The sequence below is a fragment of the Musca autumnalis genome, unplaced genomic scaffold (genome assembly GCF_047663935.1).
Source record: "Musca autumnalis isolate F117 unplaced genomic scaffold, ASM4766393v1 scaffold_1, whole genome shotgun sequence".
NCBI lineage: Eukaryota > Metazoa > Arthropoda > Insecta > Diptera > Muscidae > Musca > Musca autumnalis.
This window is the reverse complement of record NW_027411644.1, coordinates 73,515,261-73,538,074: the sequence shown is the minus strand read 5'-3', so window position 1 is coordinate 73,538,074 and position 22,814 is coordinate 73,515,261. Positions and strand designations below refer to the sequence as shown.

The 22,814-nt window shown below is 35.1% G+C and overlaps 1 protein-coding gene across 30 annotated transcripts in view; it reads right to left on the bottom strand.

Moving 5' to 3' along the window:
• The window catches only part of LOC141401375 (low-density lipoprotein receptor-like), a 652,355-nt gene that overhangs the window by 302,087 nt on the left and 327,454 nt on the right, over nt 1-22,814 (bottom strand). For 4 of the 30 annotated variants that reach the window (XM_073981720.1, XM_073981757.1, XM_073981697.1 and 1 more), the window contains exons 1-2: nt 9,441-9,873; nt 644-1,777 (exon numbers count right to left, since the gene is read on the bottom strand). The exons of 19 other annotated variants lie outside the window; for them this stretch is intronic. In XM_073981720.1, the coding sequence (XP_073837821.1) occupies nt 644-836 (193 nt within the window). In that variant the 5' untranslated portion in view covers nt 837-1,777; nt 9,441-9,873. Of the gene's footprint in view, nt 1-643; nt 1,778-9,436; nt 9,874-22,814 lie in introns of those variants that run through there. 7 more of the 30 variants (XM_073981726.1, XM_073981705.1, XM_073981742.1 and 4 more) reach the window with 4 other exon arrangements.

Genomic DNA, 22,814 nt, shown 5'->3' with positions numbered 1-22,814 from the left:
TTACAGCTCTCGGGTCATTTTCTCAGGAAGTATGGGCTTGTTCCTCACAAAACGTGTGCCATCGTAATAGGAAACACAGATACACAAGAAAAATCAAAACTATTCGTGATGAGGTCTTAAACTCCACTTTTCGAAATTTTGTTGTGAATCCGAAAAAGTGTGTAAAGTATGGACCAAATCGATTGCTCCCTTTGAGAGATATGATGCTTTGGACCGAATTGGTTGATCCTTTCGATAGTTGTCGTGCGCTCCAACCAGTCTGACGAACGGACGGGCATTGCTAAATCGACTCCAAATTGTCTGAAACGGATTTCGCCCAAACATAAAATCATTACAAAAGTTTATACACCCTTATTAGCCTAAAGGTTGAGGGTCTAAATAGGGATCTGTTCATACGACATTTAAGACCAACACTTCTGTTATGGTTTCTTTGTGCAGTCATAGGCTGTGGACATTTAGCTGTCGACAAAGCTGACTGACTGATTACTTTTTTATTTCTTCTTTTTTCCTTTTATTACAACTTATTTTTTTTTAATTTCCTCTCCCCTCCCCCTTCCGAACTTATAATTAAACATAAATAAATTTTTCGTACGATTTTATCTCACTCTCCCTCTCATTTGCATTGGGATTACAAGCTGCTTACCTGTTGTTTGTGTTGTACTTGTTGTGCCGCTCTTACTCGTCACAATGAGGCTACTGCCAACGGGCGTTGGAACGGTGGTGACGTTCGGTGGTGGTGGTAATGCATTGACATACATCAACGATTTAAGCCGTGTTGTATGCAACATGCCATTTATCAGCAACAATGTATAGAGTATAAAACGTATTAATCCCATGTTGAATAAACTTGGCTGGTGGTAAGTACGACAGACGACAGGGTTTGCTGATGGAGAAGGATTTTTTAACAATGCTGCTAGCACTGGGTGGGTGGGTGTGCTAATAGTACCAGCTGAGTATCTCTGGATGGCTGTCTGCTACAGAAACTGCCTTTAGGCGTTGTTGTTATTGTTAGTTGTTCTTGTTTTTGTTTTCTGCTATTTTATCCTCTGATATTGTTACACTATCGATAACACACACAAGCACAAAATCCTGATCCTGTTGTTGTTATTGATGCAATAAAGGATTTGGAGATGAGTTTTTTTCTCAGTTTTGTGAAGGTGGGTTTTTATCTGGCTGGCTGGCTGTCTGCCTGTTTTTGGCAATCTTTCACTGCTTGTTGTCAATGATGATAATATGATGATGCCTGGCTGTATGGTTGGCTGTTTGGCTATAAGTAGCAGCTTAAAGGATTATATAGCCAAATATTAAAAACTTTGTTCTTTTCTCCTCTCTTTTTTTTCGTGTTTGTTTAATATTCAGCCAAGGCAATTTTTTTATTTAAAAAGTTCGGAATATACTTTTTTGTTTGTTATTCAATGGGTATTTAATGGAAGTTTTTTTCGTGCTCTTTTTCTGTTTTTTAAGGATTATAATTTCACATGGAGATCATGAGCAGCATTGCTTGTAATTTTTGGTCTTTTTTTTAATAAAGGTTCTCAAGCTTTTGTTGATTATCCTTTTTTGTAAATATCCTGGTCACTCTTTTTATGTTGAATTTATTTGTTTTGCTTTTTTTAATTATTTTTTATTTAATTTTTATTGCACATTTAGACACTCAATTGAGTTTCTTGTTTTTTGTTATTTAATTCGATCCTTAATTTGTTTGTATGTTTGTGGTCAATAATTATTATTTTTTGTCGTTGTTGTTGTTGACACAATTTATCAATTTGTCACTGAACTATAAATTAATTAATGAGAAATAAAAACCGAACACAAAAACCATCAACAGCTGTTAGTTTTCACATTTGTTTTGAATTGTATACATTTTATTTTTATATTTAGGTCAGTCCGACCAACAAATACATATCTATGGTGTTTTTGTTGTTGTTTTAAAATCAAAGAATTTTCTCATAAATTATAATATGTGGTTTAATATCCTAATCAATCTATCTATCTATCATCATTATTATTATCACTTTGATAATTAACACCAACCAAAGTGACCATTATAAATGTAGAAAGTTTCAATTTGCAAATACAAACACACACACAAACAGTGAAATATACACAAAAGGTCATTCACCACTACCAGTATTGTTATGACCACAACATTTGACCCCATGGTGTCCTTTTATTTTCGTATTTGTTATCCCCCAAAGGAAAACTAGTTGTGGCCCATAAACCAACTAAGAGTTCGCTCAGGCATAACTGTTGTGGTTTGGTTATATTAAAATAAAATATTACATATACCCCCATTATTATAAGTCTTCTTTTGTTATAGTTTGGATTTACCGAACAGATTTATAGTGTTCCGGTTAACTTAAAGTTAAAAGTGATGATTGAATTTCAAGGAGGAGCTTCAAGTCATTAACTTTCAATGTGAAAATTATATTTTTAATGCCGCCAAATTAGTTTATTTTGCATTTTCAAATCCATCAGATAGTAAAAGAACACATGTAATAATGGTCCATAGACTTTAAATTTAAGTTTAAAATTAATTTTCAAATGAAACGAAGGAAATTAATTCTTTATTGGTTGTGAAACGGAGACTTTCCTCATACCAATAAAGGAAAGGTAGAGATGAAACGATATGTAGGTAAATACTCAATGGCTAAATACCCGGTAAATTGGGTAAATGTCCATTTCTGGATATTTATTGAGGATATTTTTCGCATCTGGGGACCATTTCTTCTTCTTACATCATTGGCATACACATATGTATATTTTTTATACGAAAAAAATGTCAGTTCTGGTTAGGATGGTTTTTTCGTATAGAAAAAATTTCCTCAGTACACTGAGAGGATGGTTTTTTTCGTATAGAAAAAATTTCCTCAGTACACTGAGGATGGTTTTTTCGTATAACAAACAAGTGAGGAAGTATCAGTCAGCTGTTATGACTAAGAAATACTCTCAGCCACTGACAAAAACCAAACCAAAGATCCGATCTTTTCATCAGCATTTGAACCCATTCCATCGATCCAATAGAGATGAATTTTGTGTTTTTATTTATACACATTTTTCTAAATATATAACATTAATTATCTACAATAGGCTTAATGTTGTCAGAGACTCGAAATCACAACCAACGTTGTTAAAACTCTCATCGTAATGATAATATCATTGCAAAGGGTTGGTGAAAATGACATGCCAAAGCATTGGCGAAAATGACATTCCAAAGCATTGGTGAAAATGACATGTCAAAGCATTTGTGTAAATGACATGCTTTGGATCCAAAAATGAATAGCAGCTTTTGGGGTCCACGCTCATATAAAATTCATCGATGAAGATGCTAAAAAGATGACATGCCAGATCACTTGCACCCATGATTGAATGACATTTTTGGCATCGAACATTTTTCTGGGTATCTGGAAGGAATAATACGACGTGCAAAGTTTGGACCAAATCGATTGTTTCATTCGAGAGTTATAGTTCACACCATTTTACAGGAAAATTTTTAACTTTTGTGGGAGGGGTACCCGAAGGAGTAGACCGATATGGCCCATCTTCGAACTTAAACTAAGTTTGTGCTAAATATTACGATACCCAAAATTTTTAACAAATCGGTTAATCCGTTCGAGAGTTATTGTACGCTCCAGCCAGCCTAAAAGACGGACGGACATGGCTAAATCAACTCCAAATTGTTAGAAACGGATTTCGTACATACTTGGGGTCTAAAACCATTATTTCGGCACAATTTTTGTAGTATCAAAGTGTACATATAACATATATTTCTATTTTCTACATTTCTTTTCTATAGAAGAAACCATACTCAGGGTACTGAGAATTTTTTTACGAAACAGCAGTCCTCAGTGCACTGAGAAAGGTTGTTTTTTTACCTACGGTCCTTAAACAAATTTTCCTAATAAAAAATATTAAACAGGATTCAGAGGTACTTTTTTTATATAAAACTACCAAGTGACAGGTCACTGAGGATTTTTTTTTCAAACGAAAAAACCCATCCTAAGCAAGCTGAGGAATTTTTTTCTACACAAAAACCCATCCTCAGCGAAAGGTGGCATTTTTCTATTTTTCATCCTCACCAAATAACAGGCAACTGAGGATTTTTTCAAACGAAAAAAAATATCCTAAGCGAGCTGAGGAATTTTTTTCTACACAAAAACCTTTCCTCAGCAAACGGTGGCAATTTTCTTTTTTTTCATCCGCAGCGAAGTGAGGAAACTTTTCTATACGCATAGAACACCTCAGCGAACTGAGGAATCTTTTTCTATACGAAAAAACCATCCTCGGGACACTGAGAAATCTTCTGTACAGAAAAAACATCCTCAGGTTTTTGAGGCAAAAAATCACAGGGGCATGCTAGACCTTCAAAATTCCGTGCAGATGTTTATAATCGGCCTAGAAACTAATCTGCCAAATTTGGTTGATATCGGTTCATATATAGATATAGCTCTCATATATATGTTCGCCCGATTTTGAGTAATTGATAGACCAAACACGTAAATTCTGTCCAATTATGATGATATTTGGAATATGTGGCGGAATTTGAACTGGAAATAAGTTTGCCAAGTTATTTTGAAATCGGTTCAGATTTGGATATAGCTCCCATATATATTTTCGCCCTATTTGAGGTATTTGGTGCAACAAACATGCAATTTCTGTCCAATTTCGATGAAATTTGAAACGTGTGACAGCATTCAATCTAGAAATATGTTTGCTAAATTATATTGAAATCGGTTGAGATTTGGATATGGCTCCCATATATATTTTCGCCCGATTTGAGGTATTTCGTGCAACAAACACGCAAATTCTGTCCAATTTCGATGAAATTTAGATTTGGATATATCGTTCATAAATTTTCTCTGTCGAAGATAATTGTTTTCTCATTTTAGTTGGTTGATACCGAACTTCAAATTGGCCGAAACAGAGGCGGCATGAATCAAAAGCTTGGTATTTTTGTCGTGTTCATAGGAGACTTCCTTCACTATAATCCACATTAGTGCGCCCTCTCTTCTTTGTATTATTACCTTGTTCTAGCGTAAATACTGTGTAGCTAGCTTACCATTAGCTTTCAAATTGTAATACACGATTTTTTTACCTCCAATTTTTTATCCATTTTTGGTTAAGGCGTACACAAATGTCATAAACTTGTTTTTTAACTCCCGTCACGAAGTTGTCTTTGACACCTCGATTAAATTTCGCAGAAATCCAGTCTATAACGTGATTAGGTTTTCGCTGGTTTTCCAACCAAAAATTAAAATATCCAAAATTTAAAGTATTAAAAAATCTGGAAGTTGATTTCTTTTTAATTCGCAACTATACGAAAAATTTCTTTTCAAAATCTGTTAGCCGGCATTGTCACCTTTCAACAGATAAATATTTTTACGAGACTACACCCCGATACCGAAAGTTCTACTCCAAAAAACACATGGACGATACCACAGACTACATCAAAAAACATCCCTTACTGACACAACAAATTATTGACCACATCTAATATTACGTTTTTAATAATAATCTTAATTTCCATGCCATTACCCGTATTTTAAATTTTTAAAAAATATATAATATCAACAGATCAGGTTTTGGCGCCAAAATACTTAAATTGTTTAATTACGACTGAATGTCAGAAATAAACGGAATGAAAATTATGACATCTTTGGCAGCTTGGCATGTCGCCGGGGACCGTTTCCAGATTGTAATTTTTTGGTTTTGGAGGTTTGAAAGTGTTAAGAATATAATTCTGTTATTATTTGATTTCAATCATTGACTTGGAAAAATGACTTTTTGCCTCAAAAACCTGCCATTGGCCCCATCGTGCACTGATGAAATTTCTTCTATACGAAAACCCCATACTCAGGGTACTGAGAAAATATTTTCTGTAGAAAAATTCATGCTCCGGGCGACGAGGAAGTTTTTTTCTGTAAAAGGAACCATCCTCAGGGCACTGAGGATTTTTTTTCTTTACGAACCAACCATCCACAGTGCACTAAGGACTTTCAGCACCGAAAAGACATCCTCAAACCATTTCAGGGCTGAAAACTGTTCTATAGGAAGTATGCATCCTCAGGGCATTGTGAAAAATTTTCTAATAAAACATCCCTCCTCAGGATACAGATGTAATTTTTTCAATAAAAAAACTGAGGATTTTTTCTATACGAAAACCCGCAGTAAATGCACTGTGCACTAACAAAATTGTTTCTATACGAAAAACCCATACTCAGGGCTATGAGAAAGTTTTTTTCTATAGAAAAAAAAAAACATCCTCAGGTTACTGAAGAAATTTTTGTCTATACGAAAAAAAAACATCCTAAGTACCACTGATAACATTGTTTCTATACGAAAAGCCCATACTCAGGGCATTGAGAAATTTTTTTCTACAGAAAAAATCATCCTCTGGACGATGAGGAAATATTTTTTCTATAGAAGGATGATTTCTTCCGGGCACTGAGGAATTTTTTTCTTTACGAAACAACTATCCTCAGTGCAATGCGTAAATTTTTCTATACGAAAAAAAAACCGTCCTCAGGGCATTGAGAAAATTTTTTTCGGCGATGAAAAGTGTTCTTTAGAAAAAAGCATCCTCAGGGCACTGAGATTCTTTCTAATGAACATTTTTATAATACAAAATCCCTCCTCAGGATACAGAGGTAATTTTTTCTATAAAAAAAAACTGAGGACTTTTTCTATACGAAAAACCCAATGAGAATGAGAATTTTTCTAATAAAAAACCCCATCATCAGGATACAGAGGTATTTTGTTCCATAAAAAACCATTGTCAAAGCCTGAGGACTTTTTTTACGAAAACCCACAGTGAGGACACCGAGGAAATTGTATCTGTAGAAAACATCATCCCCATTTCTACACGAAAAACCCATTCTCGGACATTGAGGATTTTTTTCTATACGAAAATACGTCCCGATTTTCGGTATTTTGAAGGTTGTGACATGTACCTCAGGGCACTGAGAAAGTTTTTTCTATAGGAAAAACCATCCTCGGGCACTGAACAATTTTTTTCTGTACGGAAAAGTTATCCTCCGGCCACTAAGGGGTTTTTTCAATACAAAAGACGCACACAGGGTACGTCCCGATTTTCGGTATTTTGAAGGTTGAGATATCTACCTCAGGGCACTGAAAAAGTTTTTTCTGGACGAAAAAAATCATCCTCAGGACACTGAGGAGATTTTTTCCAGAAGAAAAAAACATCGTCGGACACTGAGAATTTTTTCTATACCAAAAAGCCATCCTCAAGCCACTAAGGGATTTTTTTCAATACAAAAGAACCTCCACAGGGTACGTCCCGATTTTCGGTATTTTAAAGGTTGTGATATCTACCACAGGGCTCTGAGAAAGTTTTTTTTAGACGAAAAAAATTATCCTCAGGGCACTGACGAGATTTTTCTTGAAGAAATAATCATCCTCGGGCACTGAGAATTGTTTTTCTATACGAAAAAACCATCTAAGGGGATTTTTTCTATACCAAAGAACCTTGTGAGAGGTTTCTCGATTTTCGGTATTTTAAACATTGTGGCCTCAAGAACCCACCAAAATAGCTGAATTTTTGAATTTTAGTATTTAGTTTTCGTAGAAATTTGTCGATAGAGGTCCACGGCTTCATATAGCCCACATAGAAAGCTATCTCCCGATTTTCGGTGTTTGGAAGGTTTAAGTGTCATTATCAAACCGATGGATGAAATTTAATATTTGGTCGTCGATGGGGTATAAAACATTCCAGAATGGAATTATCAGCATAGGTTTAAGTTTTCATATATTCCCCATAAAAGGGTACCACCCGATTTTTAGTACTTTGAATGTGGCCTCAATATCGAACCAAAATTGTTGAAATGTTAATTAGTCTTCGTTTGGGCTAATATTCTTCAAACTCTTTTATAGAATGTTTTTTTATTATCCTTCGAAAATAATTGTGACTTCTTGTGACTTGGTATTTAGTCTTCGTTGTGCTAAAAAACTTTCCGCGGTAAAATTCTTCAAACCTTTTTATTGCATCTCCTTTTGAACAAATATTTTTCATTATCCTTTGAAAATAATTGTGAGTTAATTGCCGTCATGGTCCTTCTTAGGACATCAAATAAATAAGTTTGTGCCTTGGCGATAATTAAGCGGAAACAAAAGAAGAAATGACTAAATGTCATAATGCCGACCATTATCCTTTGGCATGTTGTTGTTGTTTTGCCTACTAATCCCCCTGAAACAAGTTGAGCAACTGCTGAACTAACAATAACACTGCAAACAACAAAAAACATTAATAAAAGTCAATAAATGTCAGAAAAGCAAATAACACAAACACGGACGATGATGGAATGATTTGAAGAGAAAAAGGATTAGAAAGGAAAGAAAAATGAGTTCTTTTAATTTTTTTTGCAAAGAGTTCACATGTAAGGTATTTTCATTTGAAGTTTTCTTTTGAGGCACAATACGAAGTCTTTTTGTTTTGTGTAAATCTTTTAAACATTGAAAAGGAAAAACTCTTTTATATGGTACAGCTTAAAAAGGATCAAACACTTCAAATAGCTTGCGACATACATACATATGTACGTATGTATGTATATGGATGGCATATTGGATGGCTAGTTATCGGTATGGTATAAAATAATTCTTGGTTTTTACTTTTTGTTGTTATGATTCGTTTAGTCTACACCAGTCTCACCAGGCTGTGCGTGTGCGGGCCTCTGTGTGTTTTTTCTTCTCACTTTGTTTTAACCTATAATTTTTTATTGGTTTTTTGTTTTTCATTTCTCGTTAAAAGTCTTACAAATAACAGTGGCAGCCATAAACAACATCAGAAAATATAACCACAACATGGCCAGTGATGGCAAACATGGGGGGTTTTGACGTCTCAATGAGTGAATAACAGGCAAACACACCCACAACTTTAGGGAAAGCAATTGAGTAAGCCCAAGCATATCCTGCTTATGAAATAATATGAATGAGTGTGAATTTCCCATCTCTTTAGGGGTGTGTGTGTGCGGGCTTACTATAGAAGTAATAAAGCTTTTTTTAATTCTCTTTTCTACAGAAGAAAGAAATTCTTAAGCAGAAAATGGTAAGTGAGTGGCTTCTAGAGAAGTTTTTTTGCGAATGGGGGATAATAATAAAAAGGCGCCTTTTTCAAGGGCCACAAACAAAAATCAACAGCAACAACAATAAGGCAATAAACAGACACGAATGAGAAAATTCCCAGAAAACATAACGAAAATATCAAACAAAGAGAAAAAAGGACGCTTCAATTTGTCACAGGATGCTTAGACTCATAATAACAAAAATTGAAAATGTTTTGTATGTACAATTTTTTATGGACAAATAAAATTGAGAAAACAAAATAAAAATATCCTTTAATTTAAAACAACAACATCAACAACACTTCAGGATATAAATTCGTTCTCCACTTTAAATTATTTTTTCCTAATTTCTTTTTTACCAACATTTCTCAGAAGAAGAAAATCCCAATTTACATCAGCTGTTAGTTGTATGAGAATGACAACACATTTTCATATCCTTTAAAAGAAATCCTTATTAACATTTTCTTTACACACACACACATTTATAAGAATCACACAATCTTTTATTGATTCTTTTTGTTGCAAGGAATTGCAAAATAATTTTTTTTTCTTTTTTATTCCTTATTTATTCTCACTTGGCTTAAGCCTGTTTTATTTTTTCCTTCCTTTACTTTCTCATCGAAAAAAAAATATTTTTTCTTTCTTTCCTTTTTTTGTTCACATTAATTTTTCATGGAATCCATAAAACTTTTTTGTTTTAAATTTCAGACGATTTTAGTTTTCTTTATTTTCTTTCGGAGATCCGTTACAACACAACCGTATCGTTTAAATGTTTGCTGTTAACTGAAACGGCATTATTTTGCATCCCTAATTTGGTGAAAATATCCGTTAGAGGAAAAACTTTACTGCTAACAGCATCTCATCTCATCTTAGCTCAACTTACGTTTCATCTCTTTTTCGTTGAGGCATAAAACCGCCGCTTACAGCATCCATCCAACGATGGCAATTCGTCCATTCATCCCTTGGCTGGTGATAACAGCCATGCAGCAGAGAGTTGTATTTTGAGAGCAAGAGAATGCGAGTGCAAATGTCAACTTTGCAGAAAAAAAGCTTTTTCATGTTTTCTGCTTACCATGTTGTTTTCGTAAACATAACCTAAAATATGCGTTTGATTGGTGTTTGTTTGTTGGGGGACTTTATCTGACATTCAAAACAAAGAGATGTACAGAGTTGCCAAACAACTTATTTGTAACTTACATTGGTTCCAAAAGAAAGGCAAGACGGCCTTCTAGGGTCTTTCTTTGTCCTAGTAGCCAGAGGACATTTTAAGGTATTCTTTAGAAGACAGAAGACCTTTTAAAGTATATCTTAGAAGAACATTTAAGGTCTTTCCTGGTAGACAAAAGACCTTTTAAGGTCTTCCTTAGTACACAGAAAACCTTGCAAGTTGGTCTTCCACAGTAGACAAAAGACTTTTTAAGGTCTGCCTTAATGCACAGATGTCCTTTTAAGGTCTTCTGTAGTAGAGAGAAGGCCTTTTAAGAGTTTCTATCGTAGAAGGTTAACATTTAAAGGTCTTCCTTAGTACACAGAAGACCTTAAAAAGCCTTCCCTAGTAGACAAAAGATCTTTTAAAGTCTTCCTTAGTACACAGAAGACCTTTCAAGTTCTTCCCTAGTAAGTAGACAGAAGATATCTTAAGGTCTTCTGTACTAGACAGAATACCATCTAAATTCTTCTCTAGTAGATATTTGACCTTTTAAGGCCTTCTTTAGACATTTAAGGTCCTTCCGTAGTAGACAGAAGACATTTTGAGGTCTTCTTTAGTAGACAGAAAACCTTTTAAGGTCTCCTTTAGAACACATAATATTTTTTAAATTATTTCCTAATAGACAGAACACTGTTTAAGGTCTCCCTTAGTAGACAGAAGACTTTTAAGGTCTTCCCTGGTAGACAAAAGACATTTTAAGGTATTCTATAGAAGACCGAAGGCCTTTTAAGGTCTTATTTAGTAAACGGGAGGCCTCCAAAGGTCTTCCCCAGTAGACAGAAGACCATTTAAGGTCTTCTACAACAGGCAGAAGACCTTTTAAGGGTTTCGTTAGTACGCAGGTCATCCTAAGTACACTGGAAGACCTTTTAAGGTCTTCGCTTGTAGACAGAAGATATTTTAAGGTCTTTCATAGCGCACAGAAGACATTTAAACGACATTTTAAGGTCTTCCCTAGTAGATCGGTTTTAAGGTTTTCTATAATGGCAGAATATCCTTTAAATCTTACTTAGCACATAGAAGATCTTTTACGGTCTTCCATAGTGGACAGAAGACCTTTTAAGGTATAGTAAACGGAAGACATTTGAAGGCCTTCTTTAGCAGACAGAAAACCCTTCAAGGACTTTTGTAGTAGACAGAAGACCTTATAAGGTATTCTATAGTAAAGAGAAAATCTTTTAAGATCTTCTATAGTAAACAGAGACCTTTTAAGGCCTTCCCTAGTAGACAGAAGACCTTTTAAGGTCTTCTTATTAGGCAGAAGACCCTTAAGGTCTCCTGTAGTCTAGTGTGTAGCAGACGGAAGACCTTTTAAGGTCTTCTTTAGTAGACAAAAGGCCATTTAAGAACTTCTGTAGTAGACAGACTACCTTTTAAGGTATTTTCTAGACAGAAAATCTTTTAGGGTCTTCTATAGTAAACAGAAGATATTTGAGGGTCTTCTATAGTAGACCAAAGACCCTTTAAGGTCTTCTGTAGTAGACAGAAATCCCTTTAAGGTATTCTATAGTAAACAGAAAATCTGTTAAGTTCTTCTATAGTAAACAGAAGACATTTGAAGGTCTTCTATAGTAAACAGAGACCCTTTAAAGCCTTCCCTAGTTGACAGAAGAACTTTTAATGTCTTCTTATTAGGCAGAAGACCCCTGAAGTCTTCTGCAGTAGACAGAAGACCTTTTAAGGTATTCTATAGTAGACAGAAAATCTTTTAAGGTCTTCTATAATAAACAGAAGACATTTAAAGGTGTTCTATAGTAAGCATAATAACTTTTGAGGTCTCTTTAGTACACAGAAGACCTTTAAGGAATTCTGAAGTAAACAGAAAATCTTTTAAGGTCTTCTACAGTAAACATAAGCCATTTCAAGGTCTTACAGAAGACCTTTTAAGGTCTTCTTATTAGGCAGAAGACCCTTAAGGTCTCCTGTAGTCTACAGAAGACTTTTTGAGGTCTTCTATAGTAAACAGAAGACATTTGTAGATCTTCTTTAGTAGACAGAAGACATTTTAATATCTTCTTATTAGGCAGAAGACCCCTGAAGTCTTCTGTAGTAGACAGAAGACCTTTTAAGGTCTTCATAGTAAACATAAGACATTTAAAGGTCTTCTACAGTAGACAGAAGACCTTTTAAGTCTTCCCTAGTTGAAGGTCTTCTTTAGTAGACAGAAGACCCTTTAAGAACTTCTGTAGTAGACAGAATAACTTTTAAGGTATTCTATAGTAGACAGAAAATCTTTAAAGTCTTCTATAGTAAACAAAAGACATTTGAAGGTGTTCTATAGTAGACAGAAGACACTTTAAGGTCTTCTGTAGTAGACAGAAGACCCGTTAAGGTCTTCTGTCGTAAACAGAAAATCTGTCAAGGTCATCTATATTAAACAGAAGGCATTTGAAGGTCTTCTATAGTAGGCAAAGATCTTTTAAGGCCTTCCCTAGTAGACAGAAGACCTTTTAAGGTCTTCTTATTAGGCAGAAGACCCTTAAGGTCTCCTGTAGTCTACAGAAGACTTTTTGAGGTCTTCTCTAGTAAACAGAAGAATTTGTAGGTCTTCTTTAGTATACAGAATTTCTTTTAGTATCTTCTTATAAGGCTGAAGACCCCTGAAGTCTTCTGTGTTAGGCAGAACACCTTTTAAGGTTTTCTACAGTAAACAGAAGACATTTGAAAGTCTTCTATAGTAGACAGAAGGCTTTTTGACGTCTTCCCTAATAGACGGAAGACCCTTAGGGATCTTCTGTAGTAGGTCTTCTATAGTAAACAGAAGACATTTGAAGGCTTTCTATAGTAGACGAAAGACCTTTTAAGGTCTTCTTTAGTAGACAGAAGACCCTTTAAGGTATTTTGTAGTAGACAGAAGAGCTTTTAGGGTATTCTATAGTACACAGAAAATCTTTTAAGGTCTTCTATAGAAAACAGACATCATTTAAAGGTCTTCTTTAGTAGACAAAGATCTTTTAAGGCCTTTCCTTGTAGAAAGAAGACCTTATAAGAATATTTAATTCTACCTACAGACCGGTAAAAAATCCTGGATTAAAATGCACTTTTGTTCGGAGAGTGTATTCGGTAAGAATCTCTAGATGAAATTGCGTCACATTTTCAAAATTTCATCAAAATGTCTGTTCAATACTGTGTTTCTTGCGTCAAACACATGAAATCGGCCGAAAATATTTATGGGAGCTATATCCTAATATGAACCGATTTCTATGTAATTCGGAAAACTTATTTCTAGTCGGAATTTGCCAAATTTCTTTCTACAGCAAATTCCGTCACACATTTGAAATGTCATCAACATTGGACAGACTTTGCGTGTTTGGTGCACGATATACCAAATTTCATAAAAATTGGACAGAAATTGCTCCCAATACCTCAAATCGAGCGAAAATATATATGGGAGCTATATCCAAATCTGGCTAAAAAATTAACTTCAAAAATTTCAGTTGAATATGACAATAAATGAGATCTGTACTTTGATCACAAAAATACATGAACAGACGAACGTACAGCCGAATGGACGGACATGCATAAATCGACTCAAAAAGTGCCTCTATGTATATCCCTAAAAGGAACTATGGGTTTATTTCGCTTCCGTTTGCATGTTACATGTATGCTATAATTACACGACTATCTGGGAAGTAGCCCTAAACCGGATTTAAGCGCATAGAAGTTGAACCGGTGAAAGTTGTTCGATATAAACCTTCTTGGTATTGGATCTAATTGTGGGAGTCATTCCTTCACTCATGTCTGGAAAGTATTAACGCCCAAAGTATTAACGCCCAAAGTATTAACTCTCGAAATTAGTATAACTTTTACTTGTTGCACTAAAAAAACGAATATAAATTCTGAACATTTAAAAATAACGACGACCCATCTTTACATTGTCTTTGTTATTTGCTTCTGACATTGTCCATTATCAATGCAATCGTAATGTGTGTTTACTAAGCAAAGCTTTATACCAATGACTTGTGATTTTTGAGCGTCAATGCATGGAAATGCATTTGGCACACTCAGTCAGTCGCGCCAAAATCGTAATGCGCAAATGCTAAGAGAAGAGCAACCTAAAGAAATCTCTGTTTTTTTGGAGAATAAAATAAAGACCAATATTTAATTTAGAATGCGAATGCAATTGTATTGCGTTGTGTTTCAGTCATGTCTGATTCAATACAAAATCATGCACAACAAAAGCCGCCCCGCACCGATTGCTTATGTTGAAAATGATTTTTTTATTATGAAATAATTTTAAAATCAAAATAGAACATAATCTAAAAAATTCGATTTCGTTCGTTTAAAAAGGTAAATAATAGCTCAAAATCTCAGATCCTCTAATTTTGTAAATAAATATCTGCGAGTATATAAATCCTTTTTTAAAGTTTAAACAAAAAAGTAGGGAAAAGAGTAGACAAGATACAGGGTGTCGATCGGACTTGTGCCACATGCAGGGTGTATGGTTGTCCAATCCTTGTCCCATAGGAGTTGAGTCGGTTGTTTTCACACGATACACTGTGCAACAAAATGTAAATATTTTTCAAAATAATGAAAAAAAACCAAATAGATTATGAAAGTAGAGCTAAAAACATGAGACACGTGTATCGGTGTTTTTACAGTTTACATCGGGAAGTAACCAGAGTCATTTCTAGCTTTTTTTTTCGAAATATTCGAATTAAGATATCTTGGAATCCTTGATTTTCAGGTTCATAGTGTCTTTGGCAACTTTACTGAGGAGGATGTGGGGAATATTTTTGTGAAAAATGTTAACCCTCATGCGGTTCATCAAAGGGGTCTTTTTGGTCCTTTTTCGAAAATCATTGAAACTCTCCTTTAAAATGTGATCATATCAAATCCAGATATTCTACAAAATTGTTCGTCAAAAAATTTTATTATAAGTCTCAGAATACATCAAGTCTGTAAATCTTATCTAGCCGCCAGGAAAAACACGTTTTAGGGCTAAAGTCGGACTTTATCTGAGATTGTTCAAAACTGTCCCACAAAACATAAATTTAGAGAGATAACATCAAAGACAAAAATATTTTTCATCAAATTTCACTATAGGCCATCAAAGAAATGAAGTCTCCATGTACATTACATAGCATGAAAATATAAGTTTCAATTTTGCTGAAATAAACATGAAAATATTTTTCAAATTTTTTAATGAATTTGTTTCCTTCTTTCTTCTTGTTGATACATGGAAGTAATATGGAACTTGGTTTTAGGTGAAAAGCGTCAAAGGAAGAAAAATTCGACACAAAATTTCACTATGAGTATAGGAATAAACCATATATCCATAATATTTTCTTAAGAAAATGTATTTACAAATTTATGTATTTTACGATGAAATTATTTGTTTTAATTTTGAAGTGTTCATTTTACATAATTCCATACAAAAGAAATCTTTGCGTATTTTTAGTACTTTAAAGAAAATTACGCGTAATCATTGTATGGAAATTGTGTGGGAGGTCTACGGCTATGGCCTAGTGAATATATAGATAACATATGGGTCCAAACATTCACGATTTTGACGTGGCCCTTAATTATATAATTATGGGAGTAATACCTGCTTTGGGAAATTTTGCGGAAAATATGGCCTTAAGCTATATATCAACAAGTGAGCAAAGGCTATAGTCGGGATGGGGCCGACCATGTGATACCCTACACCACTACCCCTGTGCATAAGCTTTTCACTGCTAAACATTTCTTTTAGGGAATATAATCCGACTACCACCAAAAATAATATGCCTCTTTCTCTCTGGGACCCCCATAAGCAACCAAAATTTCGTGACCATCCGATCAAAATTACGACCTGTAGCTTGATTGCAAAAAATGGAAGAATTCGATGCATTACCGAATATTTTGGTATCTCCCTTGTTTGACCACCTTCGCCAACCTGCTTTACACCAATGTAAAGGTAATATTTTCTTCTTCCATTTACAGGTTTTGCCGTTGGAATACCACTACTAGAAGCCGATATATTCACAAAGAATAAAACTTTGAATTTGTCTCCAAATGAGTTTTTCCCCATTCCGACCCCTAAATATTATCCGACTATCTCTAAAATCAATAGGCTTCTTCCACTGTGGGGCCCCCATCTACCAAAATTTCGTCACCATCCGATCAAAATTCCAACTTGTAGCGTGATTACAAAAAATGGAAAAATTGGGTTCATTACTGAATTTTGCAATATCTCGCTTTTCGCTTATTCCGACTCCTGAATATTATCCGACCATCACCACACTAAATAGGCTTCTTCCACTGTGGGACCCGCATCCACTCCCAACAAATTCGTGACGATCCGATCAAAATTGCAACCTGTAGCGTGATTACAAGCAAATCAGAAAATGGGATGCATTACCGACTATTGCGATATCTCTGTTGTTTGAGCAGCTACGACAACCTACTTTACATCGTTGTAAAGGTGATATTTTCTACTTTCCTTGCCAGGTTTTGCTTTAGATATACCTCTTAAAGAAACAGAGATATTGGCTTTGAAATAAAACGTTGACCTTTCTCCAAATAAGTGTTTGCCCATTCCGACCCCTGAATATTATCCGACCATCATCAAAATCAATAGGCTTCTTTCTCTTTGGGACCCCCATTAACCACCAAAATTTCGTGACGATCCAATCAAAATTGCGACCTGTAGCATGATTACAAAAAAATCGGAAAATGGGATGCATTATCGACTATTGCCATATCTCTGCTATTTGACGACCTACGACAACCTACTTTACATCGTTGTAAAGGCGATATTTTCTACTTTCCTTGCCTAGTTTTGCTTTTGATATTAAAGATTAAAGAAACAGAGATATTGGCTTTGAAATAAAATGTTGACTTTTCTCCAATAAGTGTTTGCCCATTCCGACCCCTAAATATTATCCGACCATCAAAAAAATCAATAGGCTTCTTCATCTGTGAGACCCAAATTAACCCTCAAATTTTCGTGACGATCCGATCAAAATACCGACCTGTAGCGTGATTTCAAAAAAAAAAAAAAGAAAAATGGAATGAATCACCGACTATTGCGATATCTCCGTCATTTGGTTACCTACGCCGACCTAGTTTGGATCATTGTAAAGACGGGATCTTCTACTTTCATAGTCAGGCTTTGCTTTTGGAAAGTTTACAACTAAAGCTGTGATTTTCGTCAATATAATTAAAATCGCAAAAATGAAAATTGGGGTTGTATTTGCTACTATTGGATCGTTGTTTGATCACCTACGAGCACCTACTTTACATCATTAGAAAGGTGATATTTTCTACTTTCATTGTCAGGTTTTGATTTTGGTATACCCATATAGAAGCTGAGATATTCGCTTTGGAAAAAAACGTTGTCTTTTTATCCACCTAAGTTTTTTGCCCTTTCCGACCCCTAAATATAATCCGACCATCACCAAAATCAATAGGCTTCTTCCCCTCCGGGAACTCCATCAACATGCAAAATTTCGTTACGATCCGGTCAAAATTGCGACCTGTAGCGTGATTACAACGTTTAGATGGACAGACGGACAGACGGACGGACGGACGGACTGACGGACGGACACACATAGCCATATCGACTCAGCTCGTCGAGACATTCATTTTGGTATATATAAGTATGGGTCTACGACCATTATTTCGATGCGTTACAAACTTTTTGGCCAAAACCAACTTATAATACCCTCCCCACATAGTGGTGTAGGGTATAATAATACCCTCCCCACATAGTGGTGTAGGGTATAAAAACAGGGGCTGCTCAGAATGTTATATGTTATGGTTACAAATTTCTTTTTATTAGAGACTCATAGTGAAATTCGATTTGGAACATTTCCTCTTTTAACGATATCCTAATAAAGTGAAGGATTTTGTTAGATTTTGATCCAGTTGGAATTATGTAAAATTAACAGTCCAAAATTAAAACAATTAATTTCATCCTAAAATACATAAATTCGTAATTTAATTTTCTTAATAAAATACTATAGCTAGATATATGGTTTATTCCGAAACTCATAGTGAAATGTTGTGCAGATTTTTTTTTTCTTTGCCACTTTTCATCCAGTACCAAGTCCCATATTACTTCCATGTATCATCTCGAAAAAAGAAGGAAAAATTCATCAACAAATTTGGGATATCATGTTTTTTCAGCAAAATTGAAACTTTTATGTTCATGATATGGTATGTAAATGAAGACTTCATTTCTTTGGTGACCTATAGTGAAATTTGACGAAGAATATTTTTGGCTTTGACGCCATTCCTCTAAAATAATGTTTTGTGGGACAATTTTGAACAAATTCAGATGAAGTGCGACTTGAACCCTAAAAAGTGTTTTTATTTATTAATTTTTGATTGGTTAAGTCTGGAGTATTCCCCCATTGGCTTAACTTCATCATTACCATTCTATACAGAGAGTAATGTTTACATAACGCACTGACAGCCAGCAAAATTTACTGATCGCTACCAATATCATGATTTCATCCCGGCGAAGGGAATTATCAATTGGCTTTTCAGTTTTTGAAATGATCATTTTTCTAGTGAAAACCTGAACTCTTTAAGCATCGAGTATTCTCATGTTAATGAGAATGATGTTGACATTTCGGCTTTCCCACAAAAACACCAAAACAAAATATTTGCAAGCTGACAGCACGATTCAATTAAGAAATCATCGATTTCTGTGAGTTGAAGTAACATCAACACAGTTACCTGTGAGTATGTTGTTGGAATTTATTTTTTGTATTTTCCTGGCGTTTACATACAATTACAGATATGATGCATTCTGAGACCTATAGTAAAATTGTATGGCGAACAATTTTCTAGAACATTATGATTTGATACGATCACATTTTAAAGAAGTTCTTCAACGATTTTCGAAAAAAGAACCAAACAATTCTCCTCACTAAAGTTGCCAAAGAAACTTACTTACTTAGCTGGCCCATTACAGAACATTTGTTCCATAGACCGAACTAAGAAAAGATCTCCAATTCTCTCTGTTTAGTGCTTCGTTTTCTGGAATACCGCGCCTTGTAATTTCTTCATCCACTTGTTTGTGCCATCTATTCATTGGCCTGCCAATTCTGCGTGCAACGCCAAGCGGTTCGTATTTATACGCCTTTTTAGCGGGTTCATCTTCGTCCATTCTTATGACATGGCCTAGCCAACGCAATCGCTGCTTCTCGATACGTTTATCTATACTGATGTCGTTGTATAGCTGATACAGCTTGTGGTTCATGCAACGTCGATATTCAGCGTTAACGCTGATTGGTCCGTAGATCTTTTGAAGAATTTTTCTCTCAAACACGCCGAGCACTGCCTTATCTGCTTGCGCAAGTACCCGGGCTTCAGACCCATACATCAGCACGGGTAGTATCAGAGTTTTGTAAAGCGTTATTTTTGTTTGACGAGTTGTGGCTTTGTTTTTAAAGTGCTTACTTAAGCCAAAGTGGCATCTGTTGGCCAATACAATTCTTCTTTCAATTTTGTTGTGTTTATGGCAGTGCCGAGGTAAACGAAGTCTTTTACTACCTCAAAATTATAGGAACCAACTTTAACAGTTGGTCCGAGCTCAATGGACGCATTGTGCGTCGACACCATCAAGTTGGTCTTCTCGCCGTTTACCGCCAGACTCACTTTAGCAGATTCTCCTTCGACCTTCATAAAGGTATCGGTTACTTCTTTTACTGATCGTCCCATGATGTCTATATCATCAGCATAAGCAAGTAACATGTGGCTATTGGTGTAGATTGTGCCACTTCTTTTGACGTTTGCCTCTCGTATAACCTTTTCTAGCAGGATGTTGAAAAGATCACACGAAAGGCTGTCTAATTGCCTGAAACCTCTTTTGGTACAAAACTCTTCGGAGAGGTTCTTTCCTATTTTAACTGAAGATCTTGTGTCGGGTGTGCGGGAATACCAAATTCAGACATGGCTTGGAATACCTTTGAACGTAGGGGGCTGTCGAAGGCTTCTTTATAATCGACAAAAAGGTGGTAGGTTTTGATCTGCATATCTTGGGTCTTCTCCAGGATTTGTCGATGGTGGACCTGCCAGGTCTAAAGCCGCCATGGGCTTTAATCGTTCACTATAAATCCGTCAAACATTAAAAAAAGTATTTCGCTTAAGTACAAGCTTTTTATAGGTATAATAATCCCACAAAAACATATAAAGAACGGATCATCCGTATTTAAGACAACCGCTTTTAAAACTTTGATGTTACATAAAAATCACAATGAATTTTCTCTTTCTAACGCTCATATTTTAGCTAATTTTTGTCCGATCGACTCAAAATTTTCGCAACATATTCTATTCTAACTGTACTTTAAAATGAGCCAATAAAAAAATGATCGATTTTGTAAAATTTGTTAGTGGCCATAACCGCTTAAAGGCCATTAAATGGTCCGATTGCCCTTCTAAGACCAATATTCTATTCTAATATTGCCCATCCCATCATGAATAGTTCCTCTATCATAATCGCCGGTAAATATTCCATTAGAATTTTCTCCGAACTACAAGAACAAAGACAGGGTATTTCCATGTAAATTATTTTCCTATCACTATCAATCCCACATTGACCCCCCTTAAACTATTATCACCAGAAAATTTGTTAATTGTTAAATCCAGCTGATTTGTGATTTTATTGTTTATAGCTAATATAAATTTGTTTACTTAATTTTTATTATAATTATCAACAATAATAAACATTATAAAGAAAGAAAGTGATAAGAAACCGAAAAACAATACCGTCGGCATCATTTTTATTACTTTTATGTGACGTGATATGTATGTCTGTCAAATAACAAATGTGGTGCGGGTCTAACATTTTCTATAATGCGCCACAACTATAATTTTGTTAACGAATTTTCTTTTGTTTGATGAAAAAAAGATTTCTATTTCTCTTTTGTGTCAAAAGAAAAGAATGAATAGACAAATTTATTAAGTGATTATAAATTAAATTCCATCGCAATAAAAAACTGAGTAGCCTAGTGAGGATTTATTAGTAACATATGCACATTATCTTATCTTTGTAAGCTTAGATTGTCTAGCCGGATGCAACCGTTCGTCTTTACATTTGGTTATCATTTTTGTGGTGAAATTTGTAAAACTAATAACCACATAAGCTTCTTGCTACAAAAGTGGAAAATAAGTTCTGCTATGAGAACACCATTTATGTTCCTTGAGGGATATAAGTATGTTATGAGGTGAAAGGAAGGAAGACATAGTTGACTTCTATGAGAAGACCTATTGAATTTCCATGAGGAGTCCAATTGTTCTTCTATGAAAAGATTAATCGGTAGGCCTATTGGGCGTCAATGAGAAGGACTGTAGGCTTTCTATGAGAATACCTGTAGACTTTCTATGGATGTTGAGAAGACCTCTTAGTATTTTATAATAAAATGTATTGCTGTTCTACAAAAAGATATATTGCCCTTCCATAGGAAGAATTATGGCTCATTTATAATAAGACCTATTGACTGTCTATGAGAAGTAATAAAGACCTGTCGATGGCCTTTTATGAGAAGGACCATTAGAATACAGGGAAAAGACCTATTGGTCTTTTAGGAGAAGATTCATTACATTAAAAAACTTATTTGTTGTCATTAAGAAGATCTATTGGACTTCTATGGCAAATCCTAATAACCTTATATAAGAAGACCGATTGCAAGACCTATTGGTCTTTTAATAGAAGACCTATTGGTCTTTTAATAGAAGACCTTTTGGTCTTCTATCAGAAGGGCGTTTGATCTTCTATTGGAAAAAATACCTACTAGTATTCTATGGGAAGTTCAATTTGTTGTCTACGATAATAACTGTTTGCCTTCTGTAGCCAAGTGGTCTGGTCTTTTAGGAGAAGACTTAAAGATGGATGAATAATAACAAGACAGGAGAAGTCAAATCAAATCGAAAGAATCTGTTATTAAGAACAACTGATCTGAACTGAAGGAACTGTGACACATAGTTGATGATTGGAACTCTAGTACATCATGTCCAGACACAAGTCTCTGTTACTTATCAAATTTATAAAGCATTCAGTACGAGCGACTGAAGCATATCACCAACAAGAAATTGGGCCACATCGATGCGACTTTAGACGTGGAAAATCTACCATTGACCAAATCATCCCTTTTAGCAGAATTTCTAAGTAAAAAACCGAGGGATGCAGATCGATACCTATCATCTCTTTGAAGGCTAAAAGGCTACCTTAAAAATTTTCCAAGCTCATATGGCTTTGTAGGATGATATCAGACTCAGTTAAAATAAACAAGTAAACAAGTGGGAAAGTATCAGTCAGCTGGGCCGAAACAGATACACACTCAGCCTCGGACCTAAAGAAAAGAAGCAAACACAATATCTCTGATGCCTATAGGGGTTTTTTGAGTTTTTTTGGGCCAATTTCTCAGGAAGTATGGACTTGTCCGCATACACAACATGTTACCAACAATTTAAAAACGACCCCATACGAGTCCTTAACCCACATAAAGCCACTGGTCGTTTAAACTTCAACGTTTTCGGCAATTTTAAAAGAAGGCCCGGCCCGAATGCAGGAGACAGTTAGAGAAAAAAATTAT